General features: G+C 44.9%; 1 protein-coding gene across 3 annotated transcripts in view; it reads left to right on the top strand.

Annotated features, from left to right (window-relative positions):
* Positions 1-737: 737 nt before the first annotated feature.
* Positions 738-25,063, top strand: part of LUZP2 (leucine zipper protein 2) — a 474,256-nt gene continuing 449,930 nt past the window's right edge. Inside the window, exon 1 of one of the 3 annotated variants that reach the window (XM_072725376.1) lies at positions 738-1,000. In XM_072725376.1, coding sequence (XP_072581477.1) covers positions 939-1,000 — 62 coding nt within the window. In that variant the 5' untranslated portion in view covers positions 738-938. Of the gene's footprint in view, positions 1,001-1,910; positions 2,116-25,063 lie in introns of those variants that run through there. The other 2 variants (XM_072725378.1, XM_072725377.1) reach the window with 2 other exon arrangements.

The following is a 25,063-nucleotide window of genomic DNA, read 5'->3' as shown; positions in this document are numbered from 1 at the left end:
GCCATCCCCGTCCCGGAGCCCCCCCCCCCCGTCCCGGAGCCCCCCCCCCCCGTCCCGGAGCACCCCCCCGTCCTGGAGCCCCCCGTCCCGGAGCCCCCCCCCGTCCCGGAGCCCCCCAGTCCTGGAGCCCTCCCCCCCCCCGTCCCGGAGCGCCATCCCCGTCCCGGAGCCCCCCCCCGTCCCGGAGCCCCCCCCCCGTCCCGGAGCCCCCCCGTGTCCCGGAGACCCCCCGTCCTGGAGCCCCCCGTCCCGGAGCCCCCCCCCCGTCCCGGAGCCCCCCGTCCCGGAGCGCCCCCTGTCCGGGACCGCGCTCCCGGGGCACCTGCCCGCCCTGCGCGGGGACCCGCCTCGCATCCCGCCCGCGCGCCGATCCCTGCGGGGAGGTCCGACTCCGTGGGGCGCCCCCACTCGTGTCCGTGGGCTCCTTCCCCCGTGTCTGTGGGCTCTCCCGACACCCATGTCCGCGGGTCGCCCCGCCCGTGTCCGTGGTCCCCTCCCCTCCCTCCTCCCCCCTCGCCCCTCCCCTCTCCCCCCTCCCCTCCGTTCCCTCCTCCCCCCTCCCCTCCCCTCCCTCCTCCCCGCGGTGGGGGGGCAGCCGGGGGCGGGGGTGCGGGGGTGCGGGGGGTGCAGGGTGCGGGGTGCGGGGGTGCCGGGGGCCGGGGGCCGGGGGCCGGGGCCGGGGCCGGGGCCGGGGCCGTGGGGCGGCGGCGGCCTGCGCAGCGGCGGGCGTCCCGGGCGGGCCCCGGGTGCGGTGACATCACCGTCCGCCTCCCCGCCCGGTGCTGCCTCCGCGAGGCGCGTCGGTTGGGCCGTTTGCCCGCGTCCGCCGCCGCCAGGGCTGGTCCGGCCGGGCTCGGAGCCGGCAGCGCGGAGCGACGGGACCCGGAGGAGGAGCGAGGCGCGGGCGGGCGGCGCGGGCGGGAGCCCCCGGCGGCGGCATGAGGCTCAGCCCCGCGCACTACCTGCTGCCGCTGCTGCCGGCGCTGGTGCTCGGCGCCAGGTGAGTCCCGAGCGGGGCCCGGCCCGGCCCGACCCGCCCCGGCCCGCCCCGGCCGCCTGCCGCCCCCCGCCCAGCCGACGGCTGCCCGGACGGTCCCCGCGGGGCCCCGAGCGCGCAGGGGAGGGCGGGGGGGGGCAGGAGGGGCAGGAGGGGGCAGGAGGGGCAGGAGGGGCACCTGCCGCCGGGCGCGGTCCGTACGGGGAGGGGGCGCCGGACCGCGGGGAGGATGACCCGGCAGGACGCGGAGCCTGGCGCAAAACTTCGGGACTTGGGCGACGGCCTGCGGGGGGCTGGGCCGGCTTCCAGGAGGCGGCGTCCGCGGCGCGGGGCCCCGGGGCGGAGGGAAGTTGGAAGCGGACCTTGCGGGAGTGGCGGGGCGGCCCGGCCGGGACCGGCTGCGGACCCTGGGGACCCCGGAGACCCCGGCTGCAGACCCTGCAGACCCCCAGCTGCAGAGCCCGGAGACCCCGGCTGCAGACCCCCGGCTGCAGACCCCCAGCTGCGGACCCTGCAGACCCCCAGCTGCAGACCCCCGGCTGCAGACCCCGGGGACCCCGGGTGCAGACCCCGGCTGCGGACCCTGCAGACCCCCAGCTGCAGACCCCGGGGACCCCGGGGAGGGACGCCGCGGGGCCGAGAGGAGTCGGGTGCGTCTCCGCGGTTGGTCCGGCCCAGGGTGGGCGACGGCCCCGCCTCGTCCCCCCGCAGAGCCGCACAGAGCAGGTCTGTGTCCGGCCCGAGCCCGCGCCCCGGGCGCCCGGGCATCCTCTTGGCAGCCACCCCCTTGCCTCGGCCGCCCTCGAACAAAACAGCCCTGGCAGCGGGAGGCTCAGTGAATGGAAACATTATCTGCCCGGGGGCGGGGGCGTCCGACGGGAAGGAGGAGGGGAGCAGAAGCAGGGTCGGCCCCACTCTGAGACCGTCGGCGGGGACGGAGCTGCAAGGTTCCCGCTGCCCAGCCCGGTCCGCGCGCGCATCCTCCCTCCCACTCTTCCAACCAGACTTTCCCTCTCCCAGCGGGGACTGTGTGATTGAGCCCTAATCGGTCGGTGAACTTAGCCTTTCCTTGCAGACAAAGCCCGGGTCACTTTCCCAGACTGAAGTGGAGTATGAGGGTCTGTTTATTTATTTATTTATTTATTTATTTATTTATTTATTTATCAATTTATCTGTTTGTTGATGCTGAGGGTTTCTTGTCACTTGGGTTCACAAAACGCAGGTGGTTGCACGATCACTCCACTTCCCGGTGCTGGAGCGACTCGTTCCGACTACAGACCCCGCTGCAATATCCGTGGTTGACTCTAGATGACTCCAGGCAAATTGTGCATCAGTCCTTGAAGGGTCTTGCCGCTCGCCCTGAGCTCTCCTGTGTTGTAGTTTGGTGCTCGTAATTTCTTGAGAAAGGGGATTCTCAACGTTTGCACACTTAAGTGGGTGCTTGTCATCCTCTGCACAAAGGAATACATTTTTAAGCGATAGGAACCCAGCCCACAATGATTTTTTTTTTTTTTTTTAAAGACAGTGAAAATCTCTAGTGTTCCAAAAGTGCATTTGCTTTATAAGGATGCCATGCGTATACTTTAAGCGACTCAGGAAGCTGTACAGGCTCTAGCTTCTAAAAGTTTTAGTGTTGGTTACATAATACGGAGAGCCATCATCTTTCCTTTTATGGTACTGTCAGGTTTTTTTTTTTTTTTTTTGTTTTTTGGTAGTGTCAATTTTTATTAGGATGACATTTTAAAATAGTCAACGCATTTGTTAAGACAACAATTAGAAGTAGTCATTCCTAGTTTCCTTTAGACGTGAAACTTCTGCAGTTTTTACGGAGGTAAAAACTTAGGTCGAGTCTTTTCCATTTTCCTTCTGGCACAAGAAGCCCGACCACAAGAGCATGTTGGGCTTAAAAAAGTGAGACTTTCCGTCATCAGTGGCCTGTCTCATTGTGATTCCTCTGTGGCAATTTATTTTACTGGATATCCAGATTACCTTGTGACAGCGGATGTAACAATGAATATGGTGCTGCCAAATATATCATTTTGCAAGATTCTGTTTTAATGGTTTCTAACAGAAGGCCATTGTCTTGGTGATATTTAGGATTTCTTAGAGGCATATGGTTCATGTGCAAGCTAGAACCTAAAGAGGTTTGTAAGAACAGTTGCATTAGTAGAGCTGAGCTTCTTGTCCTGCTGAGAAAAAAGAAAAAAAAAAAAAAAAAAACAATTGTGGCACAGCCCTGAGCACCTGTGACAGTGGGTTTTCTGGCCAAAGACTTTTTGTCAGTGTCTTAGTCAGGGGGTCTTGTGTGTGTGGGGGGGCAAATGGCATCTCACATGCTCGGATCATGCTGAAAGCATTAGCAGAGGGTGGCAGTTACTAGATATTCTTGGAGCCTTTGGATGTTGTCATTTTTATTGTCAAGCTCTTTTCAAAGTGTGATCAATGTGGATCTGAGGCTCTTAATGCAAATATATATATATTTGAACATCACTTACTCTGGGCATAGCTCTTTAATGCCACACTGCTCTCGCTCCAAAGTTCAGTTTTGTTCTATAGCAAAAGGATGTGTTCACTAAAACACATGCTGCAATTAGAGAAAGACAGTTATTATATAATAGTTGTCTATCCACAGGGATGAAAACCCTAAAGCAATTTTGCCTTTGAAATATGAATTTTTGGATAGCTTTCTGATTTTGCTTGCTCTTCGCCTTCATATTTTCATGACAACTTTGGATGTGGAAGCCCCCAAATTCCACGATTTTCACCATAGTGAACAGCATCGATGCCCCTTCAATCAGAGTTACTTTGTCTGGAAAAAAAAAAAAAAAAAAAAAACTTGAGTATTCACCATCAACAATAACCAATAGTTGTTTTACTGGTAAATGCCATAGAGTCAAAAAGAGCTATTTAATTTTCTGTATATGGCCCCTCCTGTTTAGAAAGTGCATACAAATTCAAAACATCAGGTTAATGTTATGAATAATGAAGCTAATGCCTAAACCCATTTAACCTGTGCACAAATAAATGTGATCAAAGAAAGCAAACATATGTTGCTTTAATGGCTTTGGAGGAGAATGACTGTACTTTTTAAAGAGCTTTCTTCTGTAGAAGTATTAAATTGCCATTCCAAGGCAGCCAGCAATTCACTTCAGAAAGGAGTAGTATAGGTATTGAAAGGAATAGTAGGGTGAAAAAATCTTTAGAAGTTCTTGGTGAAAAGGGACTCATGGAGTGCTGGAGAAGGCTTGTGCTTTAGTCTGCTGAACCTCTGTTCCTTTATGCTGTGATTCTGCTCTTGATGCCTTTGGTTTATTGAGTTTTAAATGACTTAATGGGGAGAGAAACATGGCAGGGGAGGAGTGAAGGTCTACTGACTTCTGGTGGTTTTCCATCAAGCAAGAGCTTTAAGCAGATGGGGGCTTCTGGTCCTCTCAATAGGAGTCACCTTCGAGGTCTCTCCTGGGCCCTCTGATCAGCAGTCATACCACATGTTTACTTTGGAATCTAATTTTAGGTGACACTATATATTGAAGATGCTCTGGGCTCTTTGCTCTGAGCTTTCATCTAAACCTCAGAATTTGGTTGATGCGTAGGATCAAGTAAAGACTAGAATCACAATAGAAGCACAATAAGCATCTTTTTGAAAAAAAAAATTAAGCAAATGAATTTTATGTAGGGAGGGATCTTCCTTAAGTATCTCTCCAAACTGTGATGAGGGAATTGTGGGTTTGTTTTCCCAAGCCCAGCACAGAGTGAGTCTTGCTACACACGCTTTTGTATCGCCTTACGTACAGTACATTCCTTTGGGATAAGGATTGCACTCTGCTGTGTCCTCGGGCTAGAGATAGGTCTTTTCTAGGCTAAGGCGATAGTAACAGACACATTTTTGACTTTTCACATTTCCAGATCTGGACCTCAGCTGCCTATTTCCAGTAGCAATTTTTAAAATGACTTGTTTGGGGATTATCTTTGTGGATTAAGTTCCCCTCATGACTGATGAGAGACCCCTCAAACATTTATGGTTTGGTCACAGTGGTCCCAGACCAAACTGCACGTAAGTGGAAGGAGAACGTGACCTACCCACCGGGAAGCAAACATTACTGGAACCGCTGAGGGGTACGTGGTTGTAACTACGCCGTGTTTTCTCAAGAGTGTCTTGACAGCACTTGTGCGTGGCATATGTGCTTGAGAGCCTGTTTTTGACTGATCTCTAAAGGAAATCCCTTTAATAAATAGGGCCAAATCATTTAACCTGATTAAACAGTTATTTAATACTTTGTTCTCCGGAAAAGAAAAAAAAAATCTCCATTGAAACCTCATAACCTTTGGAAGTTGTCTTCGGTGTTTTCATTATCACACTTCTAGAAGGGAGCCTGAAATGTGTCAGGCGTCAGGACGGTAAGATATTAGCTACAGACGTATGTCCTCATAATCTGGTCCTGTTTGGAAATACGGTTAGGACAAAATTGGATAAATACCAACAAAATTTTAAAGTTCTAGATATGAATGGAAAAAAGAGTGAGTGATGCCAGGGCAGGGGTATTAGAAGAAACGTCCACTTTCAAGGACAATGAGAGAAGTAATATTTTGTAATGAACTTTCACATCCTCCAGCACTCGCTAACTGTGTGATGTTAGGTAAATTGCTTTTCTGTTTTTCTCATGTAGGAAGTAGGACCACTTGTAGAAACTACCTGGAAGGCAAGGACTGAATGAGTTTATTTAGGAAAAGAGTTTGCATGTTTCTTGGAACAGGGCAAGTGATGAGGAGGGCTTAGCCTGTGCAGTTATTTTGGTTTTGTTCACAAAATTTAGGTATCTGTGATTGATTGGGACATAGCAAAATAAAGGAAACTTGGATACAAGTCAAACGAGTGACAGAAAATTAACAAGAATTACAGTTTTCATCCGAAAGAAAGAAAAATACTGGCAAAGAAAAGAGGAGGCATCGGAAGCAATGGGGGTTACCTCGTAACTAAGCCTGGTTGTTTCAAGAGTGTTTTGGTGGCAAAGTGCCTGCGTGGTGCTGTGCACTTGGCAAAAACCATGAGGAATTGTGGTATTTAATCATTTAGAATATGATTTTGCAGAAAAGTACATATTTAGCTACCTGTATATCTCTTTAAAATTTCATGGTGTATATAGCACATACATAATATGAAATCACAGCCGCGAGCACAGGTGCCAGTAAAAGGGTGCTTTGAACCTGCGTAAGCACGGCTGCTGTAAAGCCTCCTACGACTTTATTTTCTATTTGCCAATTGGTTTCATAACCTGCTAACAAGCTATGAAATACTTTTAAGTTTTCTAAATATTTAACACGGATTTTTTTTTTTCTACCGCTGAGAATAATTTGAAAACCAGTGCTATAGAAGAAACTCAACTCTGTCTGGTTAATCATCACACGAAGGGGTTATCCCTACCCTAGTTTGGAAAATGACTTGAGAGATCATCTAGTTTTAACTAGTTTGCACATATTTTATCATAAACTTTTCATAGTTTTGCCAAGAAATTCTGAATATCAAATGAGGATATTTTTTTTTGCCATAGATTATTGTGTGTGTGTGTGTGTGTGTGTGTGTATGTGTGCGTGTTTGAACGTGCGTTGAAGTCTGTTAATCTCATGAATCATAGAAAAGGGTATGATTTGCCGCTATTGGGAGATATAAGGCAGAGATCACGTTCAGTCTGCATCAAATAAAGGACGTGTTTGCTGGGACAGCTAAGAACTTTGCTCCATAATTGTAGGAGGCAAAAAAAGGTATCAAAATAAAGCATCACATTCAGATACAAGCTGAAGGTCACCCAAGCAGGCAGTGCGCCCGCCCTGAGAGTGCCTTCATAGCCTGACACTAGGAGACTTCATTGTACCAAGGTAGTGGTTGCACTGCAGTGATGTCTGACTTGTTTGGTGTTGCTTTTCAAGTCTTCTAATCTCCTCTGTACTTTAAAGAGTTTGTTATTGGGAAACACGCTGTGAATATAAGGTTGCGTTCTAGTTTAAAGCCCTTCGCCTTAGATTTTTCTTGATTAATTAATTAATCAATTTTTACTTATTTATTCATGAGAGACACAGGGGCAGAGACGCAGGCAGAGGGAGACAGAGGGACACAGGCTCCCCCGCAGGGAGATCCCAGGACCCTGGAATCATGACCTGAGCCAAAGGTCAACCACTGGATCATGCCCCACCGCTGAGCCACCCAGGGACCCCTACAGCCTTTCATTGTAGAGATGACATAAGTGAGGCCCAAAGGGACAGACTCATCTAAGGCCACAGGGGGAAAGCAGGACAAGGACTTCAAATTTTCTCCAATATTCTTTATCCTGTGACTGCTTCCCGTGACACAGCTCTGCTGTAATCAGGCCATATTTGTACAGTTGGCCCTTACAATATATCCAGAATTATTCCAGTTCCTGTGGGGCGGAAAGTAGTCCTATAACATTCTCCAAGCACACGTACTCACGGTAGAACAGCAGGCTACAGTCCAAGGAAATTACAACAATGTGGAGTGAAACACCAGGTATTTGCCTATATTCATTTTTTTTTTTTTTTGAAGACTGAGCTGGCTGAAAAAGAGATTACAGGTCATTTTCAAAACCCAAAGCAGTCATTAATGAGTTCTCACCTTTGCACACCATTTACCTCTCAAGCAATACACCTCTAATGGTGCCTGTTGATTTTCCAGTTCTGCTGGGAGGTGTTATTGTTGGTGTCTTTGGCATCTTTTCATTGAAACTATTTCCTATGAACGTAGTTCCTAGCTAGGCATTTGCCTCCGTATTCCTCTCCTATTACGTTTATGCTGTAATTCCGTGGTGCTGTTCAGTGGGAAACATACTTGACAATCTTACAAAGATAAGTCCCTAAATATATCCACATTGCACTTTGAGGGTGAGCACACATTTCATTTGGTTTAGGTTGTCTCTACATTTTCGTCATAGCCAATGAACAACTTATAGGGCACTTTAGGGTCAGGTGGTCTTAGATTGTATCCGACATGTACACGTCCATCATTTAGGGTTATTAGGATTAAAAGAAATGTACTGAAGTGCTATCTCAGTGCACAAAGCTGGACTTTCTAGTCTTTAAGAGATCCTAAGACATGATAGCTAGTACTCTAGGTGGAGACTACAGTTTAGTGTGTTGTTGATTTTATTTATTTATTTATTTATTTATTTATTTATTTATTTAGTGTGTTGATTTTATATTGGGTACCTCAAGCAATCAACATTCAATGGTTTTATTAAAAGTCAAAATAAATTCCTTAAATGAACTGATTGGTATCGCTGAAATAATAGTAACATTTATTTTCTGAAAAGATTTTGTGGGGTGGGAGGGTGGGTAGGCAGGGGGAGGGTATTAAGCCCAGTGACTGATCCTTGGGGGAAGAAAGGGAACTAAAACATGCAATGAATGACTTGCTGTCTTCCAAAATAGTCCTGGCTGCTGAGCTCGGGTATCGGTAGGAGCTATTGCAGATTCCGGACCAGCCTTCCTCTCACATCCTTATAGAAGATGTGACTTCCTCCTGCCTAGCCTCCAGAGGATTATTAGGGTTTCTAATTTCCTGTCCTTCAAACTAATATTCAGAACACTCTGAGCAGAAGCACTTGGTGAGCAGGGTTTACAGGAAGTATTTGCCCTGTCGGATGGGTTAACCCAAAGAACACGAACTCAGACTTTGGATTAGCCTCACCAGCTACGTGACTTAATGTCAGTTAACAACTCTTAGCCCCATTTTCCTCATCAATAGAAAAGGAAGAGACCAAAGTAAAAGCCAATTCTGGGCCAACCTAACCAGCCCCAGTTAGCAACACTGATTTGAACACCTGGAACGTCCCCAAGAAGACGTCCCCAGGATGGCCTCACCTAGTTTCTATTTTGGGTCTGAAAGCTCCAAATCATGTTGCTCATAAGTTAAACTTTAAATTATGTACTAAAATTATATTACCATAATATGTTTTTTTTTAAATTTTTATTTATTTATGATAGTCACAGAGAGAGAGAGAGAGAGGCAGAGACATAGGCAGAGGGAGAAGCAGGCTCCATGCACCGGGAGCCCGATGTGGGATTCGATCCCGGGTCTCCAGTATCGCGCCCTGGGCCAAAGGCAAGCGCCGAACCACTGCGCCACCCAGGGATCCCTATTACCATAATATGTTAATGCCTTTACAGGAAGTTCATTTTTCAATTTACCTGAAGATGACAGAACCAAAGAGGTCTGTCTTCGATTAGAACAGCGTAATGACCACAATCCGTTTTGACAAGTTGAGTGTTCTGGGCTCTAATAATTCAGTGTTCTTTTTTTTTTTTTTTTTTAAGATTTTATTTATTTACTCAGGAGAGACACACAGACACAGGCAAAGGGAGAAGCAGGCTCCCTGAGGGGGGCCCAGTGTGGGACTTAATCCCAGGACCCCGGGGTCATGACCTGAGCCAAAGGCAGATGCTCAACCACTGAGCCACCCAGGCATCCCAATAATTCAGTGTTCCCACATGGGGTAAGGTTGGTCATGACTTCCCCAGAATGATGGAGAAGGGGGTGGGATGGCAAAGGGAAACAGAAAAACCTAACCCACTAGGACCCTTGGGGATCCCTGGGTGGCTCAGCGGTTTGGTGCCTGCCTGCAGCCTGGGGTGTGATCCTGGAGACCCGGGATGGAGTCCCACGTCGGGCTCCCTGCGTGGAGCCTGCTTCTCCTTCTGCCTGGGTCTCTGCCTCTCTCTCTCTCTCTCTCTCTCTCTCTCTGTGTCTCCCACAAATAAATGAATAAAATATTAAAAAAAAAAAAAAAAGGACTCTGAATGGTGTGTGTGTGGACACAGAGGGTGACAGTGCAGAGGAAAGTCCCCGGTTACTAGCCTTCCTGTTTTCAGCATTGGTTTTTTTTTTCTGTTCTTGTTATTTTGTCTTTAAAATTCTCTTCTCTAATGCCTCAGTCACTCATTGGTTTCTTTGCAGTGAACTAAGGCATTAACATCGGGCAGGAAAGAGGGGGAAAGACTGAATCCTAAAGGAAACAAGACAATGTGTGAAAAATCAAAGTGACATGTTGGCAAGAGGCAGATATGGCTGAAGAAGCTTTATATTGTTGAGACCATGTAGCTTTTTCCTTCAGATGCCACAAAGTGAAATGTGGGCTCATCCTACAGATAAGTTCATGTGAAAATGGGGCAAACTTTTCTTTTTCTGACACTACAATTTGGAAAAACATTGAAAGGTCCCAAATCCCTTTTGTGTGTCCTATATATCTCTCTTTCAGTCGATCCATTTATACAACCTGTAAGGTACAGACCCAGCCAGTATTCTTGAGGACTAATTAATTAACGGTTAACCCTTCCTTGCAGCCCGTTTTACTTGTACGCTCTCATCATGAGGGAGACTGAGTGTAGGACTCCTTAAATGATTAGCCTACATCCTCCCCGCTAGGAAGCCGTTAGAGCCGAACTCCTTTATTCTGAGAATTGCTTTATGAACGAATCTGCAGCACTGGCCGCAGGATTTAATTTCTATATAAATACACGATGAAGAAAAATAACGTATGCTACAAATAAGAATGCCCAAACTAAACCATGTTGGCAAGTAACTGTTCTCATGAGATATGGGGTAGGACACATTAAAAATATTCTTGGGGCACCTGGGTGGCTCAGCCGGTTAGACATCTGCCTTCGGCCCAGGCCCTGATCCCCGGGCCCTGGGATGGAGCCCCGCATCCAGCCATCCGGGCTCTGCGCTCATCGGGGAGTCTGCTTCTCCCTCTCCCTCTGTCCCTCCCTGGCCTGTGCTCTCTCTCTCTCTCTCTCTCAAGTAAATAAAAAAATCTTTAAAAAAAATATTCTTAAAATTACACCTGAAAGGAGTTTGTCATGTATCAAATATACCTCAATTAGAAAATAGTAAAATCAAAAAAAAAAGAAAAAATTAAAATCAAAAGATAAAAATCATCTATTAAAAATAACTTCTTAAATCGGCCCAAGAAATTCATGAGCTTGAAGACCAGCCAAATTGGGGCCTTTATAACAAATAACAACAGTTTGCCAGTTAATAATCGTATTTCTCTGTGGAAAGCATGTCTTTAGATCAATGTTTCTCAAAGTATACTCCTTAGTGTACCTAAATTAGAATGCCCTGGGATGCTCGTAAAAAGGCAACGTCCTGCTCCCTGCCGTAGATATGCTAGATTCGATTCCCTGAGGAAGTGGCCAAGGAATCAGGGGCTTCCCGTGCACAGGAAAGCTTGGAAACCACTGGTCCAGTATTTGAGAACAATAGAGTCTAGAACACTTTGAAATCGTCATCATTTATTCAGCAGGAACATCTACTTAAGTCGGGAAGATGGAAATATGGTTTGGCAACAACAACAACAACAAAACCTACTATTTTTACACACACATATATATATATAATATTTTATTTATTTGAGAGAGAGAGCTTGAGCCTGGGCCAGGGGAAGGGGAGGGCAGGGCAGGGCGAGGGAGAAGCAGATCCCGCTGAGCAGCGAGCTCAAAGCAGGGCTCCATCCCAGGAGCTGGGATCATGACCCGAGCGGAAGGCGGACACCCCACCTACTGAGCCACTCAGGCTCCCCGACATGTATATAGATTTAATTTAACTAAGTATCTTGTCATATATCAAGCTGCATTTATCCGTCAAGTTATATGAGAAGAATCTGCTTCATTAAAAAAAAAATTGCAGAGGGCTGCGAACGGTGGGGAGAGCGGTCGAGCTAAGTGACCCAACACTGTGTTACGTGCATCTATCAGGGACCATACCCTAGGAAGCCCTAAAGAGTGAAGTAAAGTCTTAGAAACTCTGAAAAGAGTGAAAATTTAACTCCACATCCTGCCCCATGTTTATGGCTTCAAGTTGCCTGGCAGAGATGTGACGATAAACCAAGACCTACTACGTATGAGGCTCTACAAATGCTTCTTGTTTTCTGCCTGGGGCCGAAAATCAGAGTTTTCAGATGAAGTAGAAGTAATATTTATCCTAGCAAAAAAAGTCTTTTTTTTTTTTTTTTTTGCAAAAAAGGTTTTAATCTACCTCCTCCCCCCCCCCTCCACCGCTCCCATCACACACACCCCCACCCCCCACCACCTGCCTTAGCAGCACTTGGTTTTACCTGATGCAGGAAAAACAATTTTCTGGTTTGGCTTTCTGGATTAAGCAGAATGTGCAGCCGTGCCAGCCGTATTGTCTCTGTTCTTTTCCCCTCTGCGCTTTCGGTTCTCCTGCAAGAACAAAGGAACCAAAAGATGATGCGATGGTAGGTAGCAGCTAAGCATTACGGGTACCATAACCCAGGCCCCGCCACAGACTCGTGATGTGATGCTGCCTTGGGTTCACAGATGTGGATGCTTAGGCATGCAGGGGTGAGGTCAGCGGGCCGGGGCTGTAACCTGCCAAGTGGACTCTAGGTTTCCAGGAGCCCTTAGCTGTGGGCAGCAGTGCCTCCTAGCACGTGGTATGAAGCACCGGCCACCTGCAGCCTGGGTCCCTCTCCTCGTGGGTCCTGGTTTGCAGACGGAGAGCAAGAAGCCTGTCCCAGGGCTCGCCTCTACGCTTCCAACCCAAATCGTGTGTATTTTGTTTTATTCTCATTGTGAAAAAAAAATAACCCCAGCTGTGTACTGACTGCCTTCATCTGTGGCTGTCCTTTTCCAGAGTCCGTGCCAGGGAGCTACAGTGTCGTGGCTCCTGGCTCCAGGGGCATCCGCCTGTCGACTCTGGGGCCTAGGGACACGTGGTGGGAACTGGACTGACCTCACTGCGGCTCGGCACCCTCTACCCCTGTGATTCCTAAGTGGCGCTCTCCACTGCTCAAACTCATACTTTAATTTTTAGAATTTATAACAATGGTTAAAAGGGTGTGCGTGTTGTAATGTTTAAGGGCTGTGCCACATAGTTCTCCAGAGGAACCTTATAGCCTCTATCTAATGCTCTTTCATACCTCGGGAAGGTATTTTGTGGGTTAGAACATTCAGGATTAGAGCAATGTAAGACCTCTAAGGTCACGGAATTACTAAAAGGCAGAGGCGAATTTGAATCCGTGACTTACTAGGCATAGGCCTTAAGGTCAGGCCTCTGAGGCAAGAGGAGGTGTCAACGTGGCAATTCCTGGTGTTGGAAGTAGCTCAGAAGCGGAGAGGCGAGAACCTAATGCAGACTTCGCACACACGCAGGGGTGCCTGGGCCCGGGGCCCCACGTGCGGTAGGTCAGGCCGCGCCTTGAGCAAGCCCTGTCAACCTCCCCGTGTCGCAAGGAGCGTTGCCTTTGGTTCCAGAGATGTGAAAAGCCACGGACTCAGCGTTTGAACTCAGTCGGCCTCCAAGACTGACCTGCCAGTAAGTCCGCTTTTCCTTGGGTGTGAGGCTGATGTTTTACTGGAACTACACTTCCACCGGCGGTCAGGAGATGGCACTGGGAAGTACCAAGTGCAGCACAGTCCTGTCCCTGCTCTGCACTTAACCCCTTTGCACACTGACGCAGCTCAGGATTGCTGTCTTAGAGAAAATGGCTTGATTTCACATCAAAACCATTAAGGTAAGGGGTATAGCTCAGGGGGAGAGCATTTGACTGCAAAATCATTAAGGTGTATGCACGTATGTGCAAGTGTGGGTAGGTAGGGACCCGTATTGATGCATGTGTGTGACGGGCTTTATAGTATATCTCGCACGCACGGTAACATATGTAATGTTGTTCATGTAAAACACAGAGATTTTAAAGTTCTCTGCAAATGCCTTTTTAAAAATAGCCATTATTGGGTACCATGCTGCTGTTAGTGCAGTCCCGGCCATCGCCGTAGTGATTCCTAGATGTCCACTTCCCTCCTTAAGGAGAATTAGACCTGGACGTTGAAAACTGTACCCATTTCCCCTACATACTCTTTTATTCAACTGACCATTAAAAGAATTCCCAAGGACAGACTTAGAGGGGAAGTAGGCATCATGTGAGGAAGACCTATGTGACATGTTTATGATTTTCTTTTATTTTTTTTGAAAAAGACTTTTGAAATTCATTTGCCAGCGCAAAGGGGGAAGTACAGAGGGAGAGGGGGAAGCAGACTCCTGGCTGAGCAGGGGGCCCGCTCGGGGTTCAGTCCCAGGGCCCTGCGATCGGGACCTGAGCCACAGGCAGGTGCTTAACCGACTGAGCCACCCCGGCGCCCGTTTTTATACTATATTTACATTCTAATTTTCATGCATGCTTATACATTTTCACATGACCCGTGCAGCAGTTAGCAGCAGCCCTTTTTATAAAGATGGGGAGACCATCACTAATGACGGGGGGGCCCAGACCCGTGGCTTTGAGCTCCGCTTTTACACACCAGACCCCGTGTGGGGGGAGAGCCCGCTTCGTGGTCACAGGGGTGGCGTCCCTGGGATGGGCAGCTGGGAGACAGACGGGCCACCTCCTCTTGTGTCTCCTTAGGAGGGCGCTGAGCTCAGCATGGGGGCTCCACCTTCATAACCTAATCACCTCCAAAGGCTCCACCTCCTGTTCCATCGGGGGGCGGGAGGGGGGGGGCACAGACACCCAGTCTGTAGCACGCCTCTTGGCTAGTCGTAGGCCTTAACGGGAGGACGGAGTCTGCTTGGTAAGAGCAGCCTGGCTTTGGATTGTGCCACTCAGTGTCTTTATTTTTGGAAGCTGAAGCAAATGGGAGGCGCCCTTAATCCCCATCACCTCTTGGCCCGCCGCCCCTCCCTCCCTCCCTCCCTCCCTCCCTCCCTCCCTCCCTCCCTCCCTCTTGTAACCATCAATTCTCCATAGTGAAGGGTCTGTTTCTTCGTTTATCTTCCTTTTTCCTTCCCTCATTTGTTTTTTTCTTAAGTTCTACACATGAGTGAAATCATACAGTATTTGTCTTTCTCCGACTCACTTATTTTGCTTAGCATGATACTCTCTAGCTCCATTCATGTCATTGCAAAAGGCAAGACGTCTCTCTCTCTCTCTCTCTCTCTCTTATGGCCGAGTGGTATCCCCATTGTGTGTGCATATATATCACTTCTTTATTCATTCACTTACCAGTGGACACTTGGGCTCCTTCCAGAATTAGGCTATTGTAAATAATGCTCCTACAAACCAAAGGGTGCACAGATGATCCTTTCGAATTAGTGTTTCTGTATCCTTTGGGTGAAAAGCCACTCGTGTGATTACTGGATCATAGTGTAGTTCTTTTTTTTTTTTTTTTTTTGACTCTTTGGGGAGCCTCCACACTGTTTTCCACAGTGGCTGCAGGAGTTTAGATTCCCACCAACAGTGCCTGAGGCTCCACATCTGCATCAACACATGTTGTTTCTTGAGCTTTTGATTTAGCCATTCTGACCGGTGTGAGGGGATATCTCAATTGGGGTTTTGGTCTGCGTTTCCCTGACAAAGAGTGATGTTGAGCATCTTTTCATGTGTCTCTTGGCCATCTGGATGTCGTTGGAGCAATATCTGTTGGGGTCTTCTCATTTTTGATCAGATTGCTTGGGGTTTTTTTTTGGTGCTGAGTTCTATAAGTTCTTTATATATTTTGGATACTAACCCATTTTTCAGATCCGTTCATTACAACTATCTTCTCCCATTACGTAGGTCATCATCTTTTAGTGTTATTGATCGTTTCCTTTGCTGCGCAGAAGTTTTTATTTCAGCGTAGTCCCAGTAGATTATTTTTTGCTTTTATTCCCCTTGTCTCAGGAGGCTTATCTAGAGAAATGTTGTTACAGCCAATGTCAGAGAAATTACTGCCTCTACTCCCTTCTAGGATTTTTTAAAGTTTCAGGTCTCACATTTAGGCTTTTAATCTATTTGGAGTTTATTTTTGTGCATGGTGTAAGAAAGTGGTCCCGTTTCATTCTTTTGCACGTAGCTGCCCATTTTAGATTTTTATTTTAAAATGTTTGTGGGTCCCTAAAAGTGTGATGGATCCTAAGCGCTGAGCCCCCTGTGCCTAATGGACTAGTTGATCCTGTCAGCAGAGAGAGACCCAGGCTCCTTCCAGCTCTCTGCTCTGCTGAAGCCCTTGCCATCATTGTCCTGGAGAACTTAATAGAATAGCTGTGCTTAGCTACAGGGGAAGCTGGGACTGCGGTCTTTTTTACCTGGGCTGTGTGTTCAGGTAAAAATCAGAGTTTTGTTACTAAGTGATAAGGGGAGAATAGATATTGGAAGCTCTGTTGTATTAGCTTTGCCTTTCCTTTGAACTGCTTTTCCAATTCTCCGCTAGGTAAATGGTTCATGTCGCCCCCAAAGCTTTCCTCTTTTCAGTACAGTGAAGTCGAAGCTGGGTGTCTCCCACTAGAAATTATTTTAAAAAGGGTAAATTTTCTGAATCAGAGTCATTATTTTAGTTTATAGGTAAGAGAAAAGCTTCTATCAGTTGAGTGTGAGCTAAGATCATGGAAACCAAGCTAGGAAATAGTCTGCACTTAAAGAGAGGTATTGATAAATTATTTTATGGGACTCCTAGATATTTACCAACAATAAAATAGAATCAGTAAATGGTTGAAACTTGTACTTAGTGCATGTTTTCTGAAGATGACCATGTTGAAGGCAAGGTTCACATGCATTTTTAAGGCCTTATACTGTGACTTACACATAACAAGTATTTAAATATGCACTTAAATGCTCTAATGTAACTAATTAAAATCAGATTCTTTGCTTCATTGTTTTCCAGTGCACTTTTTTTTTTTTTTTTTTTTGCATGTGTGTTAAGTAAATGATGCTATTTTTTGGGCAGAATTATGTTTGGATTTTGTATTACCAGGACCTGCTACTTTCTTAAATTTGCACCCTTGCAAGGAAAGGAATCTTCCCTTAGGAGGAAAAAAATAATAACAATTTCTCTGGAATACAGATGCTATGATTATTATGACACAGTGACTGAAATAATGGATGTTGGGTGCTAGGTTGGCTCCGGAGAGAAGTGAAGCCAAGATGGTGCTGGAAGCAAAGGCAGAGATCAAGGGGCGGGATGTCTCCACTCAGGGAAGCACATGGTGGTCACAGGCTGAGAAGCAGACGGGGTGGCGGTCGCATATTGGGAGTAAAACCTTAAGAACTTTCTTAGACTCACAGTATTTCAGATCTCAGTGGGTCTTTCTACCCAGCCCTTCATTTTACAAATATATAAATTTAAGCTCCTAGATGTCAAATAATTTACCAGATCAGGTGCCCCTACACTCACAACAACGGGAGAAAAAAAAAAAAAGGACTTTGCATGTTTTTATTGGCAATCCAGCATTAGTTTTTCATAAAAATTGAGAACTTCATCACGACCTTGAGCTCACCTCACCATTATAAAACATTCTGAAAAAAATATATAAATTAGTAATGACGGTGGTTTTTGTTTCACATGTTTAAAATTTTCCTTAACACCAGTGTAAATGATTTATTTATTTATTTTTAAAGATTTTATTCATTTATTTGAGAGAGAGTGCATGAGTGGTGGGAGAGACAGAGGGAGGGGAAGGAGAAGCGGAGCGGGGAGCCTGATGTGGGGCTCCATCTCCAGGACCCTGAGATCATGACCTGAGCCCAAGGCAGATGCTTAACCCACTGAGCTACCCTGGTGTCCTGCAAGTGTTAATGATTTTTTAAAAAGAAAAACAAACAAACACCTCAGTGTTTGCCACTAAGTTCAGCAGTAGTTTATATATAATAAATATAGCTTGGCTTGTTACAATGGGTCTTTTACTTTCTGGTGCTAATGTTTTCTCCTATCCAGCGTAGTAGTTTTACTGTCTCTGTTTTTCTCCATGATCTTAACAAAAATAGATGATGATTTACATGGTTTTCTTTCAATCGCTAGAGACAAGCTAACATCACAGACTTCTTTTAAAAGGATGAAAATTGTATTGGCCGACAACCAAATGACCAAAAATACAAAATAACTGGAAATGGAGCCATGTTTGCCTGCTTTAGAATTCATAAAAGATTTTAGTTTGAGCTAAAAAAAAAGTTACTTGAAAGAAAATCTATAGTTATAAGGTAGTCCTAATCCTGTAGTAATCATTAATAAAGTTTTATTTTTATAATCCGTGCAGTAAGCAAGAAAAAAAAATGGACGGGGTGGGACTTGTTTTAAGCCAACAACTTGTCTGAAAGTATTTTCAGATATTAAGAAAATATAAATTTATCAGTTGCCACTTTTAGATCCTGTTTCTTCGAGACTGACTCTTTAAAGAATTAAAAGTGTACAGATTATTATTATTTTTAAAAAAATATGCTCAGGACCTATCTAATACAAGACCCATAGGATTTTGTCTTTGGCTCCCTTCTATTCATCATCCCTTGCTGTGACATCAAGTTGCAGGGCCAGGATCTGGACCCTTGACTCTGGTCCCAAAGCCTAGGTTGCACCACGGAAGATCAGTGGGTGAATCTCAGGAGTACGGAGCCAAGGCTAAATTCTGGCAGAAATGTGCAAATTGCTCTTTCAGGAAATCACCAGCATTTGTCAACCTGTAGCCTTTCAGACGCTGAACGTACAAAGTGTTTATCCCAAGGAAGTGATGAGAAGGTGAAAGGCTGGGAAAATAAGAGCTGCTAGACACAATGCCAAGGAGAAGATCAAGGAAGAATGGAGTTGATTCAGTGTCTTGATGTGTGCAAGTGTGGTGCATTCTGTAAATATTGTCAGGATTCCCTGGCTGTGTTTTGTGTCGAGCACAGTGGTTTAGGGGGACGGAGGGCGGACAGACACTGGAAAATAGAATGGTTTGAGGATAAGTAGTGCGCACAGTGCCCGTAAACTGACTCCTGTCATGTGTCACTAGTGGTGAGCTTGACTGTGTGGAGGAGGATTCTAGACTGATGGGAGAGAAATCCTTCACTGAGTTCAGACAGTATTTCTGCATCGTTTTGTTTTGTTTCCTCCCGGCAATAAAAGGGACTTATAGGCCAAACTGGCAGGAAGAGGGAGATAAGTTGTTGGGGACGACGAGTCCCTTATTCCTCATCCGTAGTGAAACGGAGGACAGTGACAGGAGAAGGGCTTCAGAGTCAGTGTGCCTGCAGATAACCGAGCTCCCCTGAACAAACAGCCCACATTTCAGGGGAGCTCCGAGGAGCTGGTGGGGCTGCCTGCAGTTGGACGGGGGGTGGGGGGGTAAGCGAGATCAGGGCCCAGCGGCCCTCCAGCCCAGCTCCCCCCTGGTTGATGGAGAATTTGATTTCCTGGGGACTGGTATCCTCTTTACGGGGAGCTGAATGTCGGCTGTTTATGTAAAGAAAGTCTTTAATATGATTTTGTGGTTAGGTTTTGAGCGGTTTTTGTTTTTTGTCCTCTCAAGGATGAGGAGATGAGGTTATGACAGCACAGCGGTTATTACATGGAACTAATTACCAGGACAATTTTTTTTTTTTTTTTTTTAAAGAATTCTCCCTACTGGTGTTGGAGCAAGCAGTGGTGTGGGAATAAGCCCCTCAGTGAAGAACAGCTCTGTCGGAATGCACAGCTCGGGGAAGCCAAATTCATAAACCCAAGGACTGAATAGGACGGGCTCAGGCTCAGACTCATTAGAGATAAACATAAAAGCTGACTTTTCCTATGACTTTGGGTCAGGTGTCCCAAAATGGGGAGCGGGTGAGCTGTTGTAGGACCAAAAGTTGTAACTATCACTGTCACTGAATAAGCCTTTTCTGCTGGTTTGAGTTCTGAGTGCTCACAGGTGAAGGATGCTGCTGCAATACCAGTTATTTGCTACTCCTACTAAATTTCTGAGCAAAGACTAGAGCCAGGAAGCCGGTTATGATTTTTTGGAAAATCCACTCAATTAACCCAGGGCCTCTGTTATGGGGGATCCTATATTCATCCAGAGATTTTTTTTTTTTTCTTTTTCCCCTGGAGTAGATCACGGAATCTCATCCTGTGCTCTGTAGCCCAGGATGTGTGTGGTAAGAGGATAGAAATAGTTAATGCTAGAGAGGCCACATCTTCTGTAATTTATTCTCCTCCTTCTGGAGAAGTTTAATTTCCTAAAGCCAAGGATCCTGAGCTATAAATGACACCTTTGAGAACCAGCAAGAGCAATAATTTGACAACTGGTTGGTTTGATAGCAAATTAATCCAATTAATATTTACTAGTCAGTATTTACTAAGAAACTGATAAATGCCAAGAAATAATGTTAATTGCTTGGGAGCACAGATGTGCAAGAAATGGACTGTTTATGGAACGTGAGGGGCACCCGATGTCCAAACGGAAGAGTAAAGTTTCTTAGGAGAGAGCTGTGGAAGATGTCACAGAAGCCAATCTTTTTGGGGTGTTTCAATGCCTAGAAAGATGTTTTAGGCCAAAAGCTTGGCTAGGAAAATAAATTCCAGGAAGAGAACAGCAATGTGTAAAGGCATTTAAGATTAAAATAATTAATAATAATATTTAAACTCCGTGGAGTATAAGCAGAACAGTAAGAAGGGCAAATAGATGGGCAACCCCATCTTCCATACTAAAAAAACATAAAAATAACAACAACAACAACAAAAAAAAAAACAGCCTTCCTTTTTTTGTTAAATAAATTTGGATTAAAATCTGTCACGTAAATGAATCTTATGTAACTTGAGCAGCCCCAGCAAATTCTATATTGAGTTTGTGTATAACTAATGTATTATCTCTACGTACAAACATATTTTTATAATTCTCCAACATGACTATGACATTTTGTTGGGTTTCCAAAGGAGTGAGGTCTGCCTGTAAGCAGACAGTACAGATATATGCGTGTGAAGTCTTCAGCCTTGTATGAAATTCTATGATAACTGCACAGTCTTGCCTGTAGCAGGGTGGGGGTACTGATCCCTGAGGGTATGGGTGGCCCCAAAAGTCCTTAAAGTCAAATTTTATCTCCATAAAAGAAGGGTGGGGTTAGAATGCGTCAAGCAGGGGAGATAACACAGGGAGTCCGTGTTCTGGAAGTTGACAGGTTATTAATTCAGTTCAACATCCAACATTGTGGCTTGTGGAAGAAGCAGCGGAGCTGATGGAATTTAGAGGCTGTGGAGGATCTTGTTGGTGTCGGGTCCAGCTTCTCTCACCACTAGGATTTCCCCCTTTTAACCAGATGCTCTTCTGGATGCCAGTGGTTGGCAAATACTTATCTCCACAAAAATGGCCTTGAGCATGAGGGGGTTCTCCGCCAGCGCTGAGTGTTATTTGCTGGGCCATTCCCAACACCTTCTCACATTTCCAACCTCCCCCCAGAAGGCTTGCTCCAGGTACCCCTCAGCGTTAGGCATTTTTACTCCCTCTCCTCAAATGCCTTTGCCTAACTTGGCCTCCTCCCAGCACTGTGTAATATGCAGCCCCTCCCTCCATGAACCCCTGTCCCCCGCCCCTCACCCCCCAATCAACAACCATGTGTCTGACTGATAGGCAGGTGACCACAGGATGGCCCTGCCTCCAGGTAGGTGGGCCTCCTTGGTGCAGCGTGGCTCCCCGCAGCTCTCCCAGGGACCAGGTGAAGCTACTCTCCTTCTGGGACCACTTCTATGCTGAACGTTGTTATGTCTTGTTACGTTTTCTTTTTGCCTTTCAAAAACATTTACTCATTCAGGTAAATCAATGACAAAGGAGGCCTCTCTTAGGCTTCACTTTTAGGAGCCACTTGGGTTTGAATCTCAGCCTTTCACATTATCATCAAATTATGGAAATGAGTGTAAAACCCAAAGCTATTTTCATGGAATGTGAGTAGGTCTTATGGAATGTGAAATTCTGCTCCAGGTAGAGTAAACTGGGATATAATCCGGGCTCAAAAGCTGTGTGTGTGTGTGTGTGTGTGTGTGTTTGTTTGTTTTTACTTTTTCTGCGTTTGATAATTTCTTCTTTGTGTTTTGTTTTTCTCACATTATCCTTTCAAACACAAAACACAGTTTATAAAAATCATGTTTTCTATATCCTAAGTTGAAATGTGTAAATGAAATGTCATTTGAAAAAGGCAGTTGTCTGTCCAAGCAATTATTATAAAAGGTTGCGAACACTCCCTACAATCTTTTATGTAAGAACTTCAACCTATTTTTTCAATTTAGTGGGTTTTTTTCCTTACATATCTAAACAATGACTCCAAAAAATTCACCTATTTCATTGAGGGCATCAACCATTTTGCTTGCATAGCTTTAATTATTTGAACCAGTTTCTACGATTTACTTTCTTAAAAATCCATTTTATCAGATGGCGTAGGATAATTAAAAGGGAATTTACTTTTGACTTACTGAAATGTGTTTTTGTTGCCGTTCAAGGTTATTTTCACGTTGTGTCTGAAGAAGGAAAAATCTTTTATGTGTCTAACAATTATGGTATGTAAGAGGTTCTTTTTTAATCATATTAAAGTCCTGCCTTTATATCACTGAGAAAATAACTTCTCGGTGATAAAATAACAATTTCCTTCATCATTTGGTTTTTAAAATGATCTATTCCTAAAAAAATAATAAAAATAAAATAAAATAAAATAAAATAAAATAAAATAAAATAAAATAAAATGATATATTCCAGGAATTAGTTTTGAAACGTGGGCTACTTAATATTTTCTATCTATTAAGGTTCTACTGACATGGGAAATAAAATGGCAATGTAGGGAAACAAATCTTTGAGACTGAGGGAGGGGGGAAATCAGAATTTATCTAATTTTAGTGTGGGCTTTGAACATCTGTCTTTGTCTCTCTATCTCTGTCTGTTTTCCTTCCCATTTTTGCCTCTCCTGACAATCAGCTCTGGCAAAGGGAGCTTCATTCTTCCCCAATTAATTTAATCGAATACAAATTTGAATAGGCAAGTAGGTTCTTAGATTTAGGTGTTTGGGATAATTCAGAGGTTATTCTAAGGGACAGAAGATTATAATTTCAGAAGCAAGAGATATTTTACCTCTAGAAAGTAAGATGGTACCACAGGCTGAGTAAGAGGAGTGTAGAGGAGTGTAGAAGACGAGTGTTTCCTCTTCCTTGAAACAAATCTAAGAGAAACTGCATAACATTTTTAAAGGGTGCATTTCCTGAGTGTCCCTAATATAGCCGTGAACTTGTTTAGGTGGTGGTTGAAACCTCGGAAGATGATACTAGATCTTACTGCAAATTTATTGACTTGCTCTCTTAGTATTTTTCTACTATTTGTTCCTAGCTCAAAGCTAGTTGGTAAGTAGAGGATGGCTTCCTACCCTAGTTGGCCCTCACAGTCATCTCATCCTCTTTGTCTTGCTTTGTATCTTGACTACAATTGTTCTTCAATTTAAGGACTATTAAGAGCACTCCTCAAACACTCTGATAAGGATTCTGAGTGAGTCTGGAGTTGTGGAGAGTCTGCTCTTCACTGAAGAATACGGTCTGCCGTCTACAAGAATCTAGGTAGTTGGATATAGGTTTAGGGAGAAAGACCAAGATTTGCATGAAAGATCCTTTCAAGGTTTTATCATTTTATATAGTTGCACCACTTTGTATTTAATTCTCTGAAAAACTAAATTGAAGAAAGGAAGCGTGACATTTCCAGAATTAGGATTGGATTGTGAACATATTAGAAGGATGGACCTATTATTTTTCCCTCTAAAACTGAGCCTGTGGAAAGTTCTTGGGAAAGATGTTTTGCACCCCCCCCCCCCCCCCCCCCAGAATATAGTTTCAGTGAGGCAGTTCTATACATGTACTAAAATTTATTGTCTTCTCATGTCTTGTTTGGTTTTTGGGGGGAGAAGGGGAATTTCATTTATTTATTGTTATATGAGGAGTTGTACTTCAGTTTTTAGTAAAGTACTGCTATCTTATTATAGTTAATTTCTAACATGCACTTTCTAAAAAAATTAAAAACAAAATAATTGCATTTTTTTTTTAAGAAAATGTCTTGGTTTATTTTTCACTTGTTAGCATGATCACGAGGAAATTTTTTGTTTCAGCCAAGCTTTAGACGTGATGACATTGACAGCGCAGGCCTGGGATATATCTTCACTCCTTCCTGCTCACCCAATATAACAACAAGAACAAAAGAACTTGGTGTCAGGCAGTTATAAAGGCTTTTTTCTTTTATCTGATTTCTTTAGTTTCCTTAGTTTGCTAGATTTATTATCTGATTTCAGAAGCTTCAGAGTTGTGTGACTGTAAAGTGGCATAACAATGCATACAATCCCTAAGGTCTAGGTTCTTTAATTTTGGAGAATTTAAAGGGGAGGATTTTGGAGATCTTACTTTCAAAAGGGGAAATCTGGTGGAAAGATAGCTGTCAAAATGCTATGGACTTATTACCAGCAGAATTAAATGAACCACACCAAGTTGCTATCTATTCTAAAACTCACTAGTGTATGACCAAAAGGCGTGGTTGAAAATGGAACTGTTATCACCGTGAAGGGAAAGCAAAATTGAAAAATGATTGAAATGAATATTTGTATCTGTGATTACTTGAACATCACTTTGAAGCACTTTGAAGCACTCTCTGCCATAGAAATCAGATGTGATTTTTGTGGGTTTTTTTTACCCCCTAGGAAGCATATAAACTTCTAATTAAAAAAAAAAAAAGATTGCAAGATTATTGAGCTTGCACACAAGATCTTGGTATATAAATTTAAATTTCACCAAGTTGCTGAATAATAATAATTAATGTAAATGTTATGGAAAGGGGATTGACAAACATGGTATTGTGTCCCTCTCACCTTCTCCCATGTTCAATTATCCTTTTTGCGGGGAGACGGTGTACATTGGAGCCTGGGCGACATAAATTCCACTTACACAAGAACTAAAACTTGGGCCAAGACTTGACTTAGGGAATTTATTTTTATTTTTTTTTTAAGATTTTATTTATTTATTCATGATAGACACACAGAGAGAGGCAGAGGCACAGGCAGAGGGAGAAGCAGGCCCCATGCAAGGAGCCCGATGTGGGACTCGATCCTGGGTCTCCAGCATCACACCTGGGCCAAAGGCAGACGTCCAACAGCTGAGCCACCCAGGGATTCCCAACTTAGGAAATTTAAATGTTGCAGTTAGTCCATAGTGATGCCTTGGAAAGACCAGAAACCTAATTTTTGTCAGCATTCTTCAAAATGAGTCAGGATAGAAGATACTTTCTATTAGTTAAACCTATAAGAGGTTGAAGTATAATCTGAATTT

Source organism: Vulpes vulpes, chromosome 11 (assembly GCF_048418805.1).
Source record: "Vulpes vulpes isolate BD-2025 chromosome 11, VulVul3, whole genome shotgun sequence".
Classification (NCBI taxonomy): domain Eukaryota; kingdom Metazoa; phylum Chordata; class Mammalia; order Carnivora; family Canidae; genus Vulpes; species Vulpes vulpes.
The sequence above is the reverse complement of the archived record's forward strand: the minus strand, read 5'-3'. Positions and strand labels throughout refer to the sequence as shown.